The 19,199-nt window shown below is 33.2% G+C and overlaps 1 protein-coding gene across 1 annotated transcript in view; it reads left to right on the forward strand.

The window, feature by feature from the left end:
• The first annotated feature begins 913 nt into the window (after window positions 1-913).
• LOC139893797 (U11/U12 small nuclear ribonucleoprotein 25 kDa protein-like) overlaps window positions 914-19,199 on the forward strand; it is a 31,199-nt gene continuing 12,913 nt past the window's right edge. The window contains exons 1-2 of the mRNA XM_071876986.1: window positions 914-1,148; window positions 1,224-1,329. Coding sequence (XP_071733087.1) covers window positions 914-1,148; window positions 1,224-1,329 — 341 coding nt within the window. The remainder of the gene's footprint in view (window positions 1,149-1,223; window positions 1,330-19,199) is intronic.

Consider the following 19,199-nt stretch of genomic DNA (forward strand, 5'->3'; position numbering starts at 1 on the left):
AAAGGTATAATATAAATGAGGAGCATAATCAGGAGATTATGCGATTTTACTTTGAATGATAACATATGCTATCAAAGTGATTGTTTGCATTCTTTATAGTATCTTTGGAACTGTTTGTATCATTTTCGGCATGTGTTTAATTTCTGAATGATTAGGGACATAAAATTTCAACTCCCACGTGTCATTTGTGTAACTTTCTAGTATCCTCAACAATCTGTATAATTAAGTGGTCACTGATTCCATGTGAGCGAAAGGTTGGAGTTTCAGCTTCAATTTCGCTTTCCAAACCCTTCGAATACACAGAATTAAAGGTATAATATAAATGAGGAGCATAATCAGGAGATTATGCGATTTTACTTTGAATGAGAACATATGCTATCAAAGTGATTGTTTGCATTCTTTATAGTATCTTTGGAACTGTTCTATAAAATTGTATCATTTTCGGTATCAATTAGGATTTAGGAATGATTAATTTCTGAATGAGAGTAATTTTTTTTTTTAAATTTTGTTATATTTACCGTCTTTGGCATGTGTCTTGTTTCTTGCACATTAGGTGTTCGATGTATTGCCTCACTGAGCTTTTTTGTCTATGACACTATTTGTAAGTAAACTCTATCCTAGTTTCGTTTCAGATATAGTTATGACTGTGATAATGAGATCCTATTGTAGGTTTCAGTGTATTGATATTTGTAAATATAGCAAATTTTGTTTCAATGTCTTTGAAAATATATGAATTTATAATCAGATCCTCAAAAGGCCTTTGAAAAACAAGGTGAAATAGTAAGAAATATATTTGAAATCCTCCTAGTTATTCAGTATATTTTCTAAAAGAAATGATTGTATATTATTGTCTAATCTAACAGGTTTTTGAATTCCCGAGTGATAATTATTTGATCCATTTAAAAAGAAGTATATGGCTAGACCAACATCGAGTAGTGCAAAAGATGATGAAATTTTGGCTCTTGAGTACAACACTACCAATGTCAAGAAAGCAAAGCTAAATTCAACACTAGCTGCACTTCTCGATGATCCTGTACTTTCAGATGTGCCAAGAAAGCCGAGTTTATCAGATGTTGACACACTAATCAGCTTGGAACTCGGAAGTGCTATGCGTGTTTCTGTGCTTAAGTTGGATGGTACATCTTTTGGTATGTAAGATTTGTGTTTGTGTAGCTTATGTATATGAGTTTAGTATTGTTAATGATTGTTGGTATTGGACACAGATGTTGCAGTGATGAATTCTGCAACAGTTAAGGATTTGAAACTTGCTGTCAAGAAAAAAGTCAACGAAATGGAGCAGTCAAAGATGGGTCATCGCCACATTTCTTGGTTCGTTCTTTAGTTTTATCATTTAGACAAAATTACTACCGTCGTCCTTGAACTTATACCGAAATCATACACGTCATCGTCAAAGGTTTTTTTTTTTTTTTTTTTTTTTTTTTTTTTTTTTTTTTGCGTTCGTGATCACTGAACTTGCATTTTATAACTTATGTCGTCCTTATGCTAACTGTCCGTCTCTTTCCTATGTTAACCTTTGGCACATGTGAGGGCAATTCTGTCATATTCTCTCTTTGAAAGTTCAGGGATGACTGGCGTAATAAGTTCAGGGACGACCGGCGTAATTTTGTCTTCGTTCCTTAAATAATTTAATTTATTATTTCTTTTCATTTTTCTTTTATTTTCTCTTTTAAAACCCATTTTTTTACTCTTTTTTGTTTTTTACTATTTCACATTCACTGCTATTCCATATTCATCCCTAAAGGTACAACCCTAACACTAAAATTAATTTTAATTTTTCTTTTCATGAATTTGTTTATTTTTAATTTTAATTTCTGGAAATTATTTAGAGTTTCATATTTTATTTTAATTATTTTGGTGTGCTATTAAGATTAATGTTTCTTCAATTGTAATTGTAAATGGTTCGTTGTATGATTTTCCAGAATGAGGTTATGCTATCGAGCCAACAAAGGTAAATAAAGTTCCCTGTCAAAATCATCGATTTGCAGGTTTAATTCTTAGCGTTGTAGGTATTTAAAAACCCTAATTTTTATACCTGCAAATCCCTAATACAACAACAACAATACCCAATCCCGCACATGCGAGGTATGGGGGAGGTGAGATGTAGACAATCCTTCCTCTACACTAGTATAGAAGAGAAGTCGTTTCTTTAACCACGAATCGAGAAAATGAATTCTCCACCCACAGGAAGAGAAAGTCATCATTCTCTCTACTCTAGGGTAAAGAGATTGCTTCCGTGAGGACCTCCGACAAAAAAAAAAAAAAAGATTTTAAGTAAATAAACAGAAAAGAAGAATAATAAAATTAAAATTAAAAATTAAAATTAAAAATAAAAGTTAAAAATTAAAATTAAAATAAAAAATAAAAATTAGAGACGCCATGAAAATGGTAGAATCAGATTTCCATGGGTTTTAAAGCCAGCCTGAAAATCAATTTAGGCTCTAAGCGACAGTCAAGTCGCCACTAAATCGACGCTTGTTGTTGCCTCAATAAGTAGAGCCAAAAGACCTTGTGGGCAGAAACTCGAATGGCATGCCAGGTGGAAGTTGTTGCGCAAGCAAAGAGCCGACCACCCGTAACAAACCAACCACCACTCATGCACCTTTACGGTAGACATCCCCGAAGTCACACGACTAAAGGAAACCAACCAAGCTCAAGAGCAAAAAGGGTCGTCCTCAACCATAATGACCCCAAGATGCACCAAACGATGCGAAGCACCTGATCATATACATACATGCATACATAAATACATGCATACAAACACACATAAACATACATGCACACAAACATAAACCTATATACATGCCTACAAACATCCGTACACAAACAAACCTACGTACATACATGAAACATACCTACGAACATACATACATACAAACAACCAAAACGTACATACCATACACACCTACATAAGCATACCTACATACATACATATTACATATAAATATAAATACATACATACATCTATACATGCATACCAACATCCGTATACGTTGATACATACCAAGTCATCATAAACCTATAAACAAAAACATACATACATGCACATATATATACACACCAACAAACAAACAAAACCTACTGATAATGCTAAAAACGAACATATATTTCATAGCATTATTCCTCAAGAAAGACAAGCTTTTAGTTGCAATTGTTCTATTTACAAGTGATATTCGTTTAAATAATAAAAGGTGAAGACAAAAGACAGATTCGACGAATTGAAGACGCAAACGACCAAAAAGCTCAAAAGAACAAAAGACAATCAAAAAGGTTCCAATTATTGATAAGAAACGTCTCGAAATCACAAGAGTACAAGATTCAAAACGCAAAGTACAAGATATTAAATTGTACGCGAGGACGTTCGAAAAACCGGAACCGGGACCAGAGTCAACTCTTAACGCTCGACGCAACGGACTAAAAATTACAAGTTAACTATATATATAAATATAATATAATATATAATTAATTATATTAATTATATATATATTATATATATATATATTTAAAACCGTCGGCAGCAGGAAACTCCAAGGGTGTAAACTGAAAATACCTCTCCGCGACTCGCGGAGTTTGGAGAGGCTTTTGCCGCGAGTCGCGGAGCCCCAAAATTCACTTCTGGCTATAAAGCCAACCGAATTCTGATCGAATTTAACATCCTTTTTCTCTTCCTCTTCAACGTAAATATATTTATATTTATAATTTATATTTTAATTTTAATTATAATTCTAATAATAAGGGTATGTTAGCGAATGTTGTAAGGGTGTAAGTCGAAATTCTGTCCGTGTAACGCTACGCTATTTTTAATCATTGTAAGTTATGTTCAACCTTTTTATATTAATGTCTCGTAGCTAAGTTATTATTATGCTTGTTTAAAACGAAGTAATCATGATGTTAGGCTAATTACTAAAATTGGGTAATTGGGCTTTGTACCATAATTGGGGTTTGGACAAAAGAACGACACTTGTGGAAACTAGACTATGGGCTATTAATGGGCTTTATATTTGTTTAACTAAATGAAAGTTTGTTAATGTTAATATAAAGATTTACAATTGGGCGTCCCTATAAATTACCATATAAACTCGATCGGACACGATGGGCGGGGTATTTATATGTACGAATAATCGTTCATTTAACCGGACACGGGAATGGATTAATAGCCACTAGAATAATTGAAACAGGGGTGAAATTACATTCAAGGGTAATTGGTGTAATTGTTAACAAAGTAGTAAAACCTTGGTTTACACGCAGTCGATAACCTGGTGTATTCATTAAACAAAGTATTAAAACCTTGTTACAATTCGAATCCCCAATTAGTTGGAATATTTATCTTCGGGTATAATAATAATTTGACAAGGACACTTGCAATTTATATTTATGACTGATGGACTGTTATGGACAAAAACCAGACGGACATATTGAATAATCCAGGACAAAGGACAATTAACCCATGGGCATAAAACTAAAACCAACACGTCAAACATCATGATTACGGAAGTTTAAATAAGCATAATTCTTTTATTTCATATTTAATTTCCTTTATTTTATATTTAATTGCACTTCTAATTATCGCACTTTTATTTATTGTTATTTCATTTTATCGCACTTTTAATTATCGTACTTTTTAATTATCGCAATTTAATTTTTATCGCATTTTTATTATTCGCAATTTCATTATCGTTATTTACTTTACGCTTTAATTTAAAGTCTTGTATTTATTTTATATTTTACATTAGGTTTTAACTGCGACTAAAGTTTTAAAATCGACAAACCGGTCATTAAACGGTAAAAACCCCTCTTTATAATAATAATATTACTTATATATATATTTGTATTTTTATAAAAGTAAACTAATATAGCGTTGAGCTTTGCTTAAAGATCTCCCTGTGGAACGAACCGGACTTACTAAAAACTACACTACTGTACGATTAGGTACACTGCCTATAAGTGTTGTAGCAAGGTTTAAGTATATCCATTCTATAAATAAATAAATATCTTGTGTAAAATTGTATCGTATTTAATAGTATTTTCTAGTAAAATATAAGCTATTTTATATACACCTCGTTCGACATCAAGTATTTTTGGCGCCGCTGCCGGGGAATTACTCTTAAAAGCCGGAAGCGCAACGCTAATAAAAAAAAAAAAAAAGATTTTTATTTACTTTTATTAAAAGTCGTTTTTGTAAAAATTACGTTTTAATCATTCAAAAATATAAAAAGAAAAAACAAAAATATAAGTATTTTTAGGATTTTGTTAAATATTTAAGTTTTATAAGTTTCTTTATCTTTATTTTAATTTATAAAAATATAAATTTTATTAAAAATCGTTTATTTAAATTAAAAACAGAAAACAGAAAATAATAAAAAAAAAAATAAAAAGAAAAAAACGCGTAAAAACAAAACCTGTCAACTGAATTCCTGAACCCCGCGACTCGCGGGGTTTTCCTCTTTATTTGCCGCGACTCGCGGAAGCCCTCTGACACACGGACAAAACCCTAATTTCGCATTGATTACGGGGTTTTAATTATTATTATTATTATTTAACTTAATTATTATTATTATTATTATTAATTTTAGTTTTTTATTTTTTTTACTTTATATTTATGTATTTAGTTTTAATAAGTTTTTATTAAATTGTAAAATTAATAGTTTAGTAAAATAAATAATATAAAAATAATATTTTTATAAAAATTGTACTTTTTACAACTTTTTGTATATTTTTATAATTTGTACCTTTTTAATCGTTGTAGCGTAACTTTTGTATTTTTAGCTCATAATTAATTTTAAACTTAGTTTTTGCTATAGTTATTTTTACTCCTATATTTTTAGGCTTTGCCGTAGAATTCCTTAAGTGCTTTTTCTTTAGACTAAGATTTAGGTGCTTTAGAATTTTGCGACGCCTTTTTAAGTTTTAGTTTCTTTTTAAAGTTATTTCCATTTGGGATTTAGTTTTTCCTGTAAGCTTTAATATTTTTAGACCTTTTACTATGTATCAATTATCATTCCAATTAGTAATATCAATTTGCGATTATAATTTTAAGTTAGTTGTAGTAATAAGGTTAGGTTAGTTAAGTATTTTTAAGTTTTTTTAAGTTTTTTTTTTTTTTTTTCCGTCACCTTTTATTTTTCAACCATTTTTTTTTTTTTTCGACATTTTTCGACGCGCAATCTTTTTCTCTCTTATTTCTCGCCATTCTAGTTTTAGGACTTAGATTTTTTTTTCTACTTCTTATCTAAATTTCTTAAAATTACGAAAATTTATTTTGAGTGGTTAAATTAATAGACATCAAAATTTTCTGGTTCGTAGTAATAGTTGGATTTGTACGTGGACCGGGTTATTGGAGCCAAACAGTCCTCAATTATATTGAGACCAAACGAATCCTGCCCCTCTGCTGCATCTTTTGGCTATTCGAAACGTGGGCAAAATCAGAAAAGTCTATTAATTGGATAACTTATTATAATTTTTCTTTCCTTTTAAAAAAAACTAATAGGATATTCTGTGAATGCACCGAGCAAGACGTTCACCACCTTTTGTACGTTCACCACCTGTAACTCGATCAAGACATCGTTTAACAAATATCGCCGCCGTTGATTTTTCTTTAGAATCGTCATCCAGTCGACCAAGTACTTTAGTTCAAATTTCCGATAATCCAGTTTTTGAAACAAACCTCACAATTGAGAATCCAGATAATATTCAGGAACGGTTCATAGATCCTGAACCATTAAACTTTCCTCCGGAACCACCAATCATTCAAACAGAGATTGTTGAGGAACGAACTATTAAATCAGAATCATCTAGTGATACCGATTCAACAAATTCAATTATGGAGAATCTGGAACCTTTAAGTATGGAAGACCGAATGAGAGCTAAACGCACTGGCCAAGGTCACGCAATTACTCATCCAGACATTAATGCGCCAGATTATGAAATCAAAGGACAAATTCTACACATGGTGACTAATCAATGCCAATTTAGTGGTGCGCCGAAGGAAGATCCAAATGAACATCTACGTACCTTTAATAGGATCTGCACACTATTTAAAATACGAGAAGTGGAGGATGAACAGATATATCTCATGTTATTTCCCTGGACTTTAAAGGGAGAAGCCAAAGATTGGTTGGAATCGTTACCTGAAGGAGCGATCGATACATGGGACGTTTTAATTGACAAATTTCTTAAACAATTTTTTCCTGCATCTAAAGCCGTAAGACTTCAAGCAGAAATTGTTACGTTCACACAGAAGCCAAATGAAACTCTATATGAGGCGTGGACAAGATATGGAAAGTTGTTAAGAGGATGTCCGCAACATGGTTTAGACACTTGTCAAATAGTACAAATATTCTACCAAGGATGCGACATCACTACAAGAAAAGACATAGATATAGCAGCTGGTGGTTCGATTATGAAGAAAACCGAAACTGATGCTTACAAAATTATTGATAATACTGCTTCCCACTCACATGAGTGGCACCAAGAAAAAGATATCATTAGATCATCTAAAGCAGCTAGAGCCGATTCTAGCCATGACTTAGATTCCATTTCCGCAAAGATAGATGCTTTCGAGAGACGAATGGAAAAGATGACTAAGGATATTCATGCTATACGAATTAGTTGTGAGCAGTGTGGAGGACCACATTTGACAAAAGATTGTCTCAGTATTGAATTAACAATGGAACAAAGAGAGAATATTTCATACATAAACCAAAGGCCTGGAAATAATTATCAGAATAATTATCAACCGCCAAGACCGATTTACAATCAAAACCAGAATTATAACCGAAATATTCCATACAATAACCAACAAGGTCCTAGCAATCAACAATTATCCAATAATACTTATAATCAGCAAAGACCGAATTTTCAAAACAAACCACCACAACAAACCGATGATAAAAAGCCAAATTTAGAAGATATGATGACGAAGCTAGTTGAAACTCAAACGCAGTTTTTCACATCTCAAAAACAAACCAATGAACAAAATGCTCAAGCATTTAGAAATCAACAAGCTTCTATTCAAAATCTGGAACAAGAAGTGAGTAACCTAGCAAGGTTAATAGGTGAAAGAAAACCGGGAAGTTTACCAAGCGATACAAATGCTAACCCCCGGAATGAAACAGCTAAAGCTATTACCACAAGAAGTGGTACAACACTTAAACCACCTGAAATACCTGTAACTTCTGATGAAACTATTCCTACTACACAAGAACCACAACCTGATCAAGATAAGGAAAAAGAACCGGTAGTTGAAAAGGTTAATGAAGATAACACAGTTAAGGATAAACCTTATGTTAAACCATACCAACCACCTCTTCCTTATCCGAGTAAAATGAAGAAAGAGAAACTTGAAGCCGAGCAATCCAAATTCTTGGATATGTTTAAACAGATAAATGTAAATCTTCCTTTCATTGACGTAATTTCAGGAATGCCAAGGTATGCTAAATTCTTGAAAGATCTAATCACGAATAGAAAGAAAATGGAAGAACTCTCGGCTGTTACTATGAATGCTAATTGTTCAGCAGTGCTGTTGAATAAGATACCAGAAAAACTATCTGATCCAGGAAGTTTCACAATTCCATGTTTTCTGGGTAGCCTTAGTTCAATAGAAGCATTGGCAGACTTAGGTGCTAGTATAAATCTAATGCCGTATTCACTATACGCTAAACTAGACCTTGGAGAATTGAAACCAACCAGAATAAGCATACAACTAGCCGATAGATCAATAAAATATCCTAGAGGGATAATGGAGAACATGCTAGTTAAAGTTGGTACTTTAGTATTTCCAGTAGATTTTGTTGTTTTGGACATGGAAGAAGATTCTCAAGTTCCTCTCATATTAGGAAGACCATTCTTAAACACGGCTAAAGCAATGATAGACGTGTTCGGTAAGAAACTGACCCTAAGTATAGAGGATGAGAGTGTTACCTTTTCAGTTGATAGAGCAATGCAACAACCACAATCTGCAGATGATACATGTTATTATATTAAAACTATAGATGCACATGCAGAATTATTAGAAGAATTTCCAGAATTACACGGAACAGGAGAATGTTCTTTAGGAGAAAGTAATGAACCAATTGATGAAGCTGAAATGTTAGCTACACTTATAGCTAATGGATATGAACCAACAACAGAAGAAATTCAAATGCTAAAAGAAGAAGACAGATATCGATATAAATCATCAATAGAAGAACCTCCGAAATTAGAGTTAAAGCCACTTCCAAACCATTTGGAATACGCTTATTTACATGGTGAATCTGAATTACCTGTAATAATATCGTCTTCTCTTACTGAAAATGAGAAATCACAACTCATTTCTGTGTTGAAAGCTCATAAACCAGCCATTGCATGGAAGATTCATGATATTAAAGGAATAAGTCCTTCGTATTGCACACATAAAATCCTTATGGAAGAAGGTCATAAAACGTATGTGCAACGCCAACGAAGACTAAATCCTAATATGCAAGATGTAGTTAAGAAAGAGATTATTAAACTGCTAGATGCAGGTTTGATATATCCAATTTCTGATAGTCCATGGGTAAGCCCAGTTCAATGCGTGCCTAAGAAGGGTGGCATGACTGTCATTACAAATGAGAAAAATGAGCTTATTCCTACTAGGACTGTAACAGGATGGCGTGTATGTATTGATTATAGAAAATTAAATGACGCCACCAGAAAAGATCACTTTCCTTTACCTTTCATAGATCAAATGTTGGAAAGATTAGCCGGAAATAGTTACTACTGTTTTCTAGATGGATTTTCCGGATATTTTCAAATTCCAATAGCACCCGAGGATCAAGAGAAAACCACATTCACGTGCCCTTATGGTACTTTTGCTTACAAACGCATGCCATTTGGACTTTGTAACGCCCCTGCAACCTTTCAAAGGTGTATGATGGCGATTTTTCATGACATGATAGAAGAATGCATGGAAGTATTCATGGATGACTTTTCAGTCTTCGGTGATACATTTAAATCATGTCTAGTTAATCTGGAACGAATGCTAATTAGATGCGAAAAATCAAATCTAGTACTTAATTGGGAGAAATGCCATTTTATGGTTAAAGAAGGCATCGTTCTTGGACATAAAATTTCAAAAGAAGGAATTGAAGTGGATAGAGCTAAAGTAGATGTAATTGCTAAACTTCCACATCCCACCAATGTAAGAGGAGTTAGGAGTTTTCTAGGGCATGCCGGTTTTTACCGACGTTTCATAAAAGATTTTTCTAAAATTGCCACTCCTATGAATAAACTCCTAGAAAAGGATGCGCCATTCATCTTTTCAGATGAATGTATCAAATCTTTTAATATTCTTAAAGAAAAACTCACTAATGCACCGATCATGATAACACCAAATTGGAATCTACCATTTGAACTAATGTGCGATGCAAGTGATTTTGCAATGGGAGCCGTTTTAGGACAAAGGATTGAAAAACGATTTCAACCTATATATTATGCTAGTAAGACATTACAAGGAGCACAAACGAACTATACAACTACTGAAAAAGAACTCCTTGCTATTGTCTTTGCTTTTGACAAATTTCGATCATATCTAGTTCTAGCAAAAACGGTGGTCTATACCGACCATTCTGCTCTTAGATACCTATTTTCAAAACAAGATGCTAAACCAAGATTAATCCGTTGGATCTTACTCTTACAAGAGTTTGATATTGAAATCCGAGATAAAAAAGGAGCAGAAAATCTCGCCGCTGATCATCTTTCTCGTCTTGAAAATCCCGAATTAGAAGTTCTGAATGAATCGGCCATACAAGACAACTTTCCTGATGAATATCTATTGAAGATAGATTATAAAGAAATCCCATGGTTTGCAGACTATGCAAACTACTTAGTTTGTGGATTCCTTGAAAAAGGATTATCGTACCAAAGACGAAAGAAATTCTTCAGTGATATAAAACACTATTTCTGGGAAGATCCACATCTGTTTAAAAGTTGTCCCGATGGAATAATACGCCGATGTGTATTTGGAGATGAAGCTAGTAAAATTTTAAACCATTGTCACACAGGACCAACAGGAGGGCATTATGGGCCTCAACTAACAGCAAGAAAAGTTTATGAAGCTGGATTCTATTGGCCTACAATTTACAAAGACGCACACCTTCTTTGCAAATCCTGTGATGCATGTCAAAGGGCCGGAAAAATAAGTCAACGTGATGAAATGCCACAAAATGTCATCCAAGTATGTGAAGTATTTGACATTTGGGGTATTGACTTTATGGGTCCATTTCCAAAATCTCATAATAATCTATATATACTCGTAGCCATTGATTATGTATCTAAATGGGCGAAAGCACAAGCTCTCCCAACTAACGATGCACGAGTTGTAGTAAACTTTTTAAAACGTCTTTTTGCAAGGTTTGGAACACCGAAAGCTTTAATAAGTGATCGGGGTACTCATTTTTGTAATAATCAACTTGAAAAAGTTCTTAAAAGATATGGAGTAACTCATAAAATCTCCACCGCATATCATCCACAAACAAGTGGACAAGTTGAAAATACCAACCGAGCTTTAAAACGTATTCTAGAGAAAACCGTAGGATCAAATCCGAAGGAATGGTCCATTAAATTGGAGGATGCACTCTGGGCTTTTAGAACAGCCTACAAAACTCCAATTGGAACCACACCTTTTAGACTTGTTTATGGAAAAGCATGTCATCTTCCAGTAGAAATTGAACACAAAGCATTTTGGGCTTTGAAGACATGTAATCTTGATTTACATGAAGCCGGACGTCTACGATTAAGTCAACTAAACGAATTAGAAGAATTAAGACATGAAGCATACGAAAATTCGTTAATATATAAAGAAAGAACGAAGAAATGGCATGATAAAAGAATCAGAAGTTCAAAAGAATTTAAAGAAGGAGACAGAGTTCTTCTTTTCAATTCACGATTCAAGCTATTTCCTGGAAAATTGAAATCAAGATGGTCTGGACCATTCATAGTCAAAAGAGTTTTCCCATACGGAACGATAGAATTGATAAATTCAAATGGGATTGAATTTAAAGTTAATGGTCACAGAGTTAAACATTACATACAGGGTCCGATGGAAGTCGACAACGAAGTTAATCACAATTTCGACACCACAGCTAACTAAGTGTGGGGAGAATCAAGTCTTTAAAGGATAATAAGTATTTCTGTTAGAGTTAGATTGTCTGTTTTCGTGTAGTTCTCGAAAATGGAACACGTATGGTCTTTCCCTAGCAGACCCTAAAGAACTAGTCTTCTCCCCCCATTCTGAATTTTTATTTTTTTTAGTTTTTACGAAATGAAGACTGCCTGTGAACTAAACCATGGTCTAATGCTACACGCTTTGATCACTAAACGTAATAATGACATACTCCCGAGTGAAATAGTATCAGTAATCAGAGAAAGAATGGACGGAGTTAGAAAAGGATCCAGATGCGAAGATAATAAGTTACAATTTGGTAAAGGAAAATCAAAATCCGCAGCGAAAAGAAGAGCACGACACCTAGAAAAATGTCACAAATGCGGAAAATGGTCACATGGAGGTAAATGTTCAAATAATCAAACTTATTCAAATACCGAATTTGTTACTTTATGCAGAGACGGACCGTTCATATGTTTAGAAGAAAAGACAATGAATGCTCGAGGTTACGCCTATGCAGCCATGGAAGACCAATTAAACCGACTATCTTATGAATATAATAGATCATATAACTAAGAAATCTATTTCACAGGTATGTCTGTACAGTTTTTATTTTTATTTTTAACCTTTTGATAATAAACGCTAATTTGTTCGCTAAAAAGTATTAAATTGGTATTAAATAAAATTAGGTTTGGCGACCGAAATTATTGATATCCTTCAAAAATTTATTACATCACTGCGAAATTTAACGTTTATTCTTAAGGTATAAATATCTTTAATCAATCAACCCAAAATATTTCAAAAATTCGTCATGAGTTAAATTAGGTCTTGGAACCGAAATTACTTTACCGAAAAGAGGGGCGCATATTTTTGATAATATTTGATTGATTAAAGTGGGATAAAAAGAAAAAAAAAAGATTTTTAAATTTATTTTTACCATGTTTTTAAAATTAATATTTAAATCTTAAATTAATATTGTAAACTTTGTAAAAACAATATTTTTTAAAATTGTAAATATTTGAAAAATTAATATAAGTTTGATATGAATTTATAAATTTTTAAATTAAGTTTGGTGTGAATTTTTAAGTTTTAAAATATGAAATTTTAATTTTATGCATTTCAAATTTTAAGTTTGGTGTGAATTTTGAATTTTTAATATTAATTTTGAATTTTATATTTAAGTTGTGTGAATTTAAAAACAAAAATTTACTTTATCTCATTAAGTTAAGAATATGATTTTTAAAATTCGTCGTAAGTTGAAGACTAGGTCTCTGAACCGAAATTGCTTTACCCGAGGAAGGGACGAGAACTTTTATTATCATTATTTTTAATCTTATTAAATTAAAGTATGCAAAAACATTAAAAAAAACCCAAAAATCTTAGCTTTTAAAACAATCGCTACAAAAAGACAAATTTTAAAATTTTGTCGAAGGACGGACTAGGACATCGATCCGAAACGACCTCGTCCTAAATAACAAGGGAAACAAAATTTTAAAATTAATTTCTTAATTGTTTTATAAGTTAAGGATTAAAAAAAAAAAAAAAAAAAAAAAAAAAAAAAAAAAAAGTAACTCCGCGACTCGCGGAGTTTTAAGTGAAAACCTCCGCGACTCGCGGAGGTACCAAAACACAGAAAAAAAATAAAACAGCTGAATCGATCAGTAAACTCCCACCACCAAAAACACAGAAATTTTCTGCGAAAAAGAACTCGAAAAAACCCGAAAATCACCCCCAAAAATCTCAATTTTTAACCGGTAATCACCAAATTTTTTGCTAAAATCATGTTGAGAAGGATGATATCTAGGAACTACTCAAGAAAAACGGTAAATTTCTACACCTAAACACCATTTAATTCGAATTTTAGTGTTCTTGAGCTATTTTTCCCCAATTTGATTTTGATGCTTTTTAGTGTAATTAGACTTAAATTGTTTATGTATTATGCTTGTATAACCTAGATTGATGCTGTTTAACATGATTAGAAGCCTTAAACTTCAAATTTTGAATAATCTAGGGTTTGTGTTCTTGAGCAATTTGGGGCTTTTTGATATAAACAGGTTATGGCCGATTTTTGTCATGAATTGTTGCTAAATTGAGTAGTGTAACATGTCTAGGTAGTTAAAAGATCCAAACTTTGAGCCTAAACATGATTTTGAGAATTAAAGTGGACTTTTTCAAGTCCAAAATTCATGAACTTGATTTTTGAAAGATAATGCCATTTGAGACTTGTTTATTTGCTAGTAATGATTATTTTGACATGTTATTTGAGTTGAATGCTTATGAACTTGGCGAAAATTTTCGTATATGCTTATTTGAAAAAGTGTAGATTTGATAAAAATGTGGAAATAAGCTTAAGTTTGATATAAATTGATAATGTCATTGTAATTATTTTGATTGATGATTTTGCTGACACTAATGCATATTTGGATGCACAAAATTTGTGTTTGATGTGTTTTGCAGAATGAAAGGGGTGAATCTTCATCCCAAGCCCGCCATGCTCCTGCTGAGAACTTGGAACAACAGGAGGTAGATAACTACTACAAGCAGGATGTACCTCATCCAGTCATGACCTTTTCAGATATGCACTTGGAACAGTTGCACCCGAACCTGAGATTTGACAGACTTTGGATAGATTATCCAAAATATCAACGGGGTTTGCATACTCTTCATTCCAAGGTTGTTGAGGTACCAAGGGTCATAGAATGGGGACCCTTGGAAGCTGTAGAATTGGCCGGGCCAATTAGGGAATTACTGGTACAGAGGTATGGTAATTCTTATTTTAATGACTGGATATGTTTATTCACCATACGCAGACCTGTATATAAAGTATGGTGTGAAGAGTTGTTATGTAGTATAGAGTTGAATGATCGGGTAGCTAGTTTAACCGATCGTTCTTTTATTAGATTTTTGTTAGGAGGTTCGATGCGCCACATGTCATTACTGGACATGGCTCAGGCTTTACGTATATATACGCCTGAGGAATTAGCGTCTGCCGATTGTAGAGGATTGATACTAAACGGTAGGAAAATAGATGAAAATTTTGATACACACGGTGTGTGGAGTCAAATGACAAGCCATCACCGTTTTAAAGGGGGAAACTACTCTTATTTGGATATAGATAGAGCCGAATTAAGAGTAATACATAGGTTTTTAGCTAATTCGATTACACAAAGGGGTAAAAACAAAGAAAAGGTAAATGAACAAGATTTGTTTTACCATATGTGTATTCGAGACCCACACAGCGCTGTAAGTATACCATATTGTGTGGGTTATTATTTATCAGCTATGGTTCGAGGGATGCGTCCACATAGCATAATAGGGGGTGGTATTTTTATTACTTTGATTGGTGAATATCTCGGTGTGGACATAAGTCGGGGGGGATTATTAGTAGAAGAGCCGGAACCCCGCGACACTATAGGTTTAAATGTATACCATGGTGCGAAAGTGTTGAAGCGGCGAAATAACGCCGCAGTACGATACAATGGTAGACATCCACAGGTAGAGAGAAACCAGGAACAAGGTAATGTAGGAGGGGGGAATGAGATGCATAGGTTTATAGCTTCTCAGGAATACGAAAATGCTAGACAGAGAGCATTTGAAGATTGGCAAGTTCATCAGAACCAGATCATAGCGCATTGCCAACATATAGGTAGAAACTATATTCCTACACCGAAACCCGTCTTCCCTCCTTGGTCGATAGAGATGCAGCCACCATATCCTACGTATGACCCTGCCGAAGCATTCTATAGCACTTATGGTTATGCGTGGAATCCCTATTGGTACCAATATCATCCTTAGTTTACTTATTTTTTTTATTATTTTGTAATTTGTAATTATTGATATATTTAATATTTTTGTTAATATTGTAATCATTTTTATAATTATCTAACTTTTATTCTTATATTTTAATAATTTTTGAATGTGGGGTAATAAACCAAACTTCAAAAATATGTATATATGTTTGCAGTTTATCTTATGTACACAACAGGGTAAAACAACGCATTTTCAAAGACTGGCATTAAGTTCAGCAAAAGCAAGTAATTTTGACGACAAAGATGCAAAATATATGTGAAATAACAACAAGACGGAATGAACAAATGATGTGCACCATTTATCATTCAGCAAACAAACGCCAATATATTTGGAAACTTTGGTAAAAATTTAATCATTTTCACACAAATCACCCTCAATAATTTAAATTGTTACTGATTTCTTGCAAATGAGGGCATTGCAAGATCTTAAGTGTGGGAAGGGGTTAAATTCTTTCGGATTTTAAAAATTTTTTACTTTATACACTTGGTTACCATTAAAATACTAGTAAAGCAGTAGTTGTATTAGAATCTAGTGCTCTCTGATAAAAAAGAACAGCCCTAGTCTTATATACTGACTACCCAATTCTAGTAAAATTTTTCAAAATTTTTAATTAAATGAATTCAAATCATGTTTATACATATTTATGAACGATAAAACTAGGTTTTAACACCGAAATTATTGTTACCTCGGAAAGGACATAAATTGAGAAACAAACTAAAATGTTAAAATTCATTTAAAATGGAATAGAGGACGATAAAAAGAAAAATAAAAAGCCAAGTGTGGGAAAATTTACCAAGTTATTTTAAACATATGTCACATATATCTGTAACAAATAACTGAAAATACTTTTGCTTTGAACTAAACTAAACTGTTTTACCCAATGAAAGAAAAGAAGAAATGGATCTACACGATGAATCAATTCCATCACTAAAAGGAAGTAAAGTCTTCCGAAAAAGACACACGCTTCTTGATTTAGGTCATGAAGTTGTCGTCCAGACCAGCTGTAGGTTGACGAAAAATCTAGAAAAGTCATCACTAAAATCAGCAGGAAATCCACGGACCTCAGCATCAAACAGGGTCGCCAAGTGGTCAGATTTATCCTAACCATGAGAAGGATTTATCTCGTACAATGGGGAGGCACCGTGCAAATTAGCTTGATAAGACTAATGAATCAGATCCCCAGAAAGGATAATCTCCTTAAAGATTAAAAATCAGCTTTTAAGACTGATATTACTCAATCCTTGAGATTGACCTTAAAGATTGAGAATTCAAACTCATGGAATTCAATGATATCTAAACTCGAGCTTGAACGAGAAAATATTTTGATCAAAAATACAAACCGATTTGTTTTCTGAAAACCTATTTTCAATGCGTTCATTACCATTGAACGTAAAATCCTAGGAATTCACCTGGAATTCATTAGGTCACCTGAACTAAATCGGGTGTCAACCGTAAGAACGGTGGTTGCATAGCATGGTCAAAGACAGGACCTCGTGCCAAACCGACAAATTATAAGGGTGAGCTTTACTATTGCTCCTACCAAGGATAGTAATTGCGTCCGACACGTTATAGACCATAATCAAAAGCATGTCACGGGACATTGCCTTAACAGTTGCTTGTTCAACGCTTTCCTTTACAACCGGACGGTAGTTTGCCGAAAGGTAATATACGGGACAAGTAAACTGGACGTGTTGCTTTCCTAATACAAGGTTAGCAAGTGGGTGACACAAAACCGCAAGTTTTGAGCTAAAATTTTCAAATCTGAAACCCACCAAACCCACAAAAATATTTTGCAAACACCGGTAAAGGGTTATTCCGGAAAACTTATCTAGGGTAAAAACTAGATTTAATTTTCAAAAGATCAAATGTTTTCATAAAGATCCAATTTCCTTAATGGATCTAAATTTTTATAGTCATGTGGGACTGTAAACCATATCGTTACTACCATTGTTTATACCGCCGTATAGAAATCACTGATGTACAAAGTGTGAAGAATAAAAAAGTGATTCTAGTATTTCAAGACGATATTGCTTGAGGACAAGCAACGCTCAAGTGTGGGAATATTTGATAATGCTAAAAACGAACATATATTTCATAGCATTATTCCTCAAGAAAGACAAGCTTTTAGTTGCAATTGTTCTATTTACAAGTGATATTCGTTTAAATAATAAAAGGTGAAGACAAAAGACAGATTCGACGAATTGAAGACGCAAACGACCAAAAAGCTCAAAAGAACAAAAGACAATCAAAAAGGTTCCAATTATTGATAAGAAACGTCTCGAAATCACAAGAGTACAAGATTCAAAACGCAAAGTACAAGATATTAAATTGTACGCGAGGACGTTCGAAAAACCGGAACCGGGACCAGAGTCAACTCTTAACGCTCGACGCAACGGACTAAAAATTACAAGTTAACTATATATATAAATATAATATAATATATAATTAATTATATTAATTATATATATATTATATATATATATTTAAAACCGTCGGCAGCAGGAAACTCCAAGGGTGTAAACTGAAAATACCTCTCCGCGACTCGCGGAGTTTGGAGAGGCTTTTGCCGCGAGTCGCGGAGCCCCAAAATTCACTTCTGGCTATAAAGCCAACCGAATTCTGATCGAATTTAACATCCTTTTTCTCTTCCTCTTCAACGTAAATATATTTATATTTATAATTTATATTTTAATTTTAATTATAATTCTAATAATAAGGGTATGTTAGCGAATGTTGTAAGGGTGTAAGTCGAAATTCTGTCCGTGTAACGCTACGCTATTTTTAATCATTGTAAGTTATGTTCAACCTTTTTATATTAATGTCTCGTAGCTAAGTTATTATTATGCTTGTTTAAAACGAAGTAATCATGATGTTAGGCTAATTACTAAAATTGGGTAATTGGGCTTTGTACCATAATTGGGGTTTGGACAAAAGAACGACACTTGTGGAAACTAGACTATGGGCTATTAATGGGCTTTATATTTGTTTAACTAAATGAAAGTTTGTTAATGTTAATATAAAGATTTACAATTGGGCGTCCCTATAAATTACCATATAAACTCGATCGGACACGATGGGCGGGGTATTTATATGTACGAATAATCGTTCATTTAACCGGACACGGGAATGGATTAATAGCCACTAGAATAATTGAAACAGGGGTGAAATTACATTCAAGGGTAATTGGTGTAATTGTTAACAAAGTAGTAAAACCTTGGTTTACACGCAGTCGATAACCTGGTGTATTCATTAA

Source organism: Rutidosis leptorrhynchoides, chromosome 2 (assembly GCF_046630445.1).
Source record: "Rutidosis leptorrhynchoides isolate AG116_Rl617_1_P2 chromosome 2, CSIRO_AGI_Rlap_v1, whole genome shotgun sequence".
NCBI classification, from domain to species: domain Eukaryota; kingdom Viridiplantae; phylum Streptophyta; class Magnoliopsida; order Asterales; family Asteraceae; genus Rutidosis; species Rutidosis leptorrhynchoides.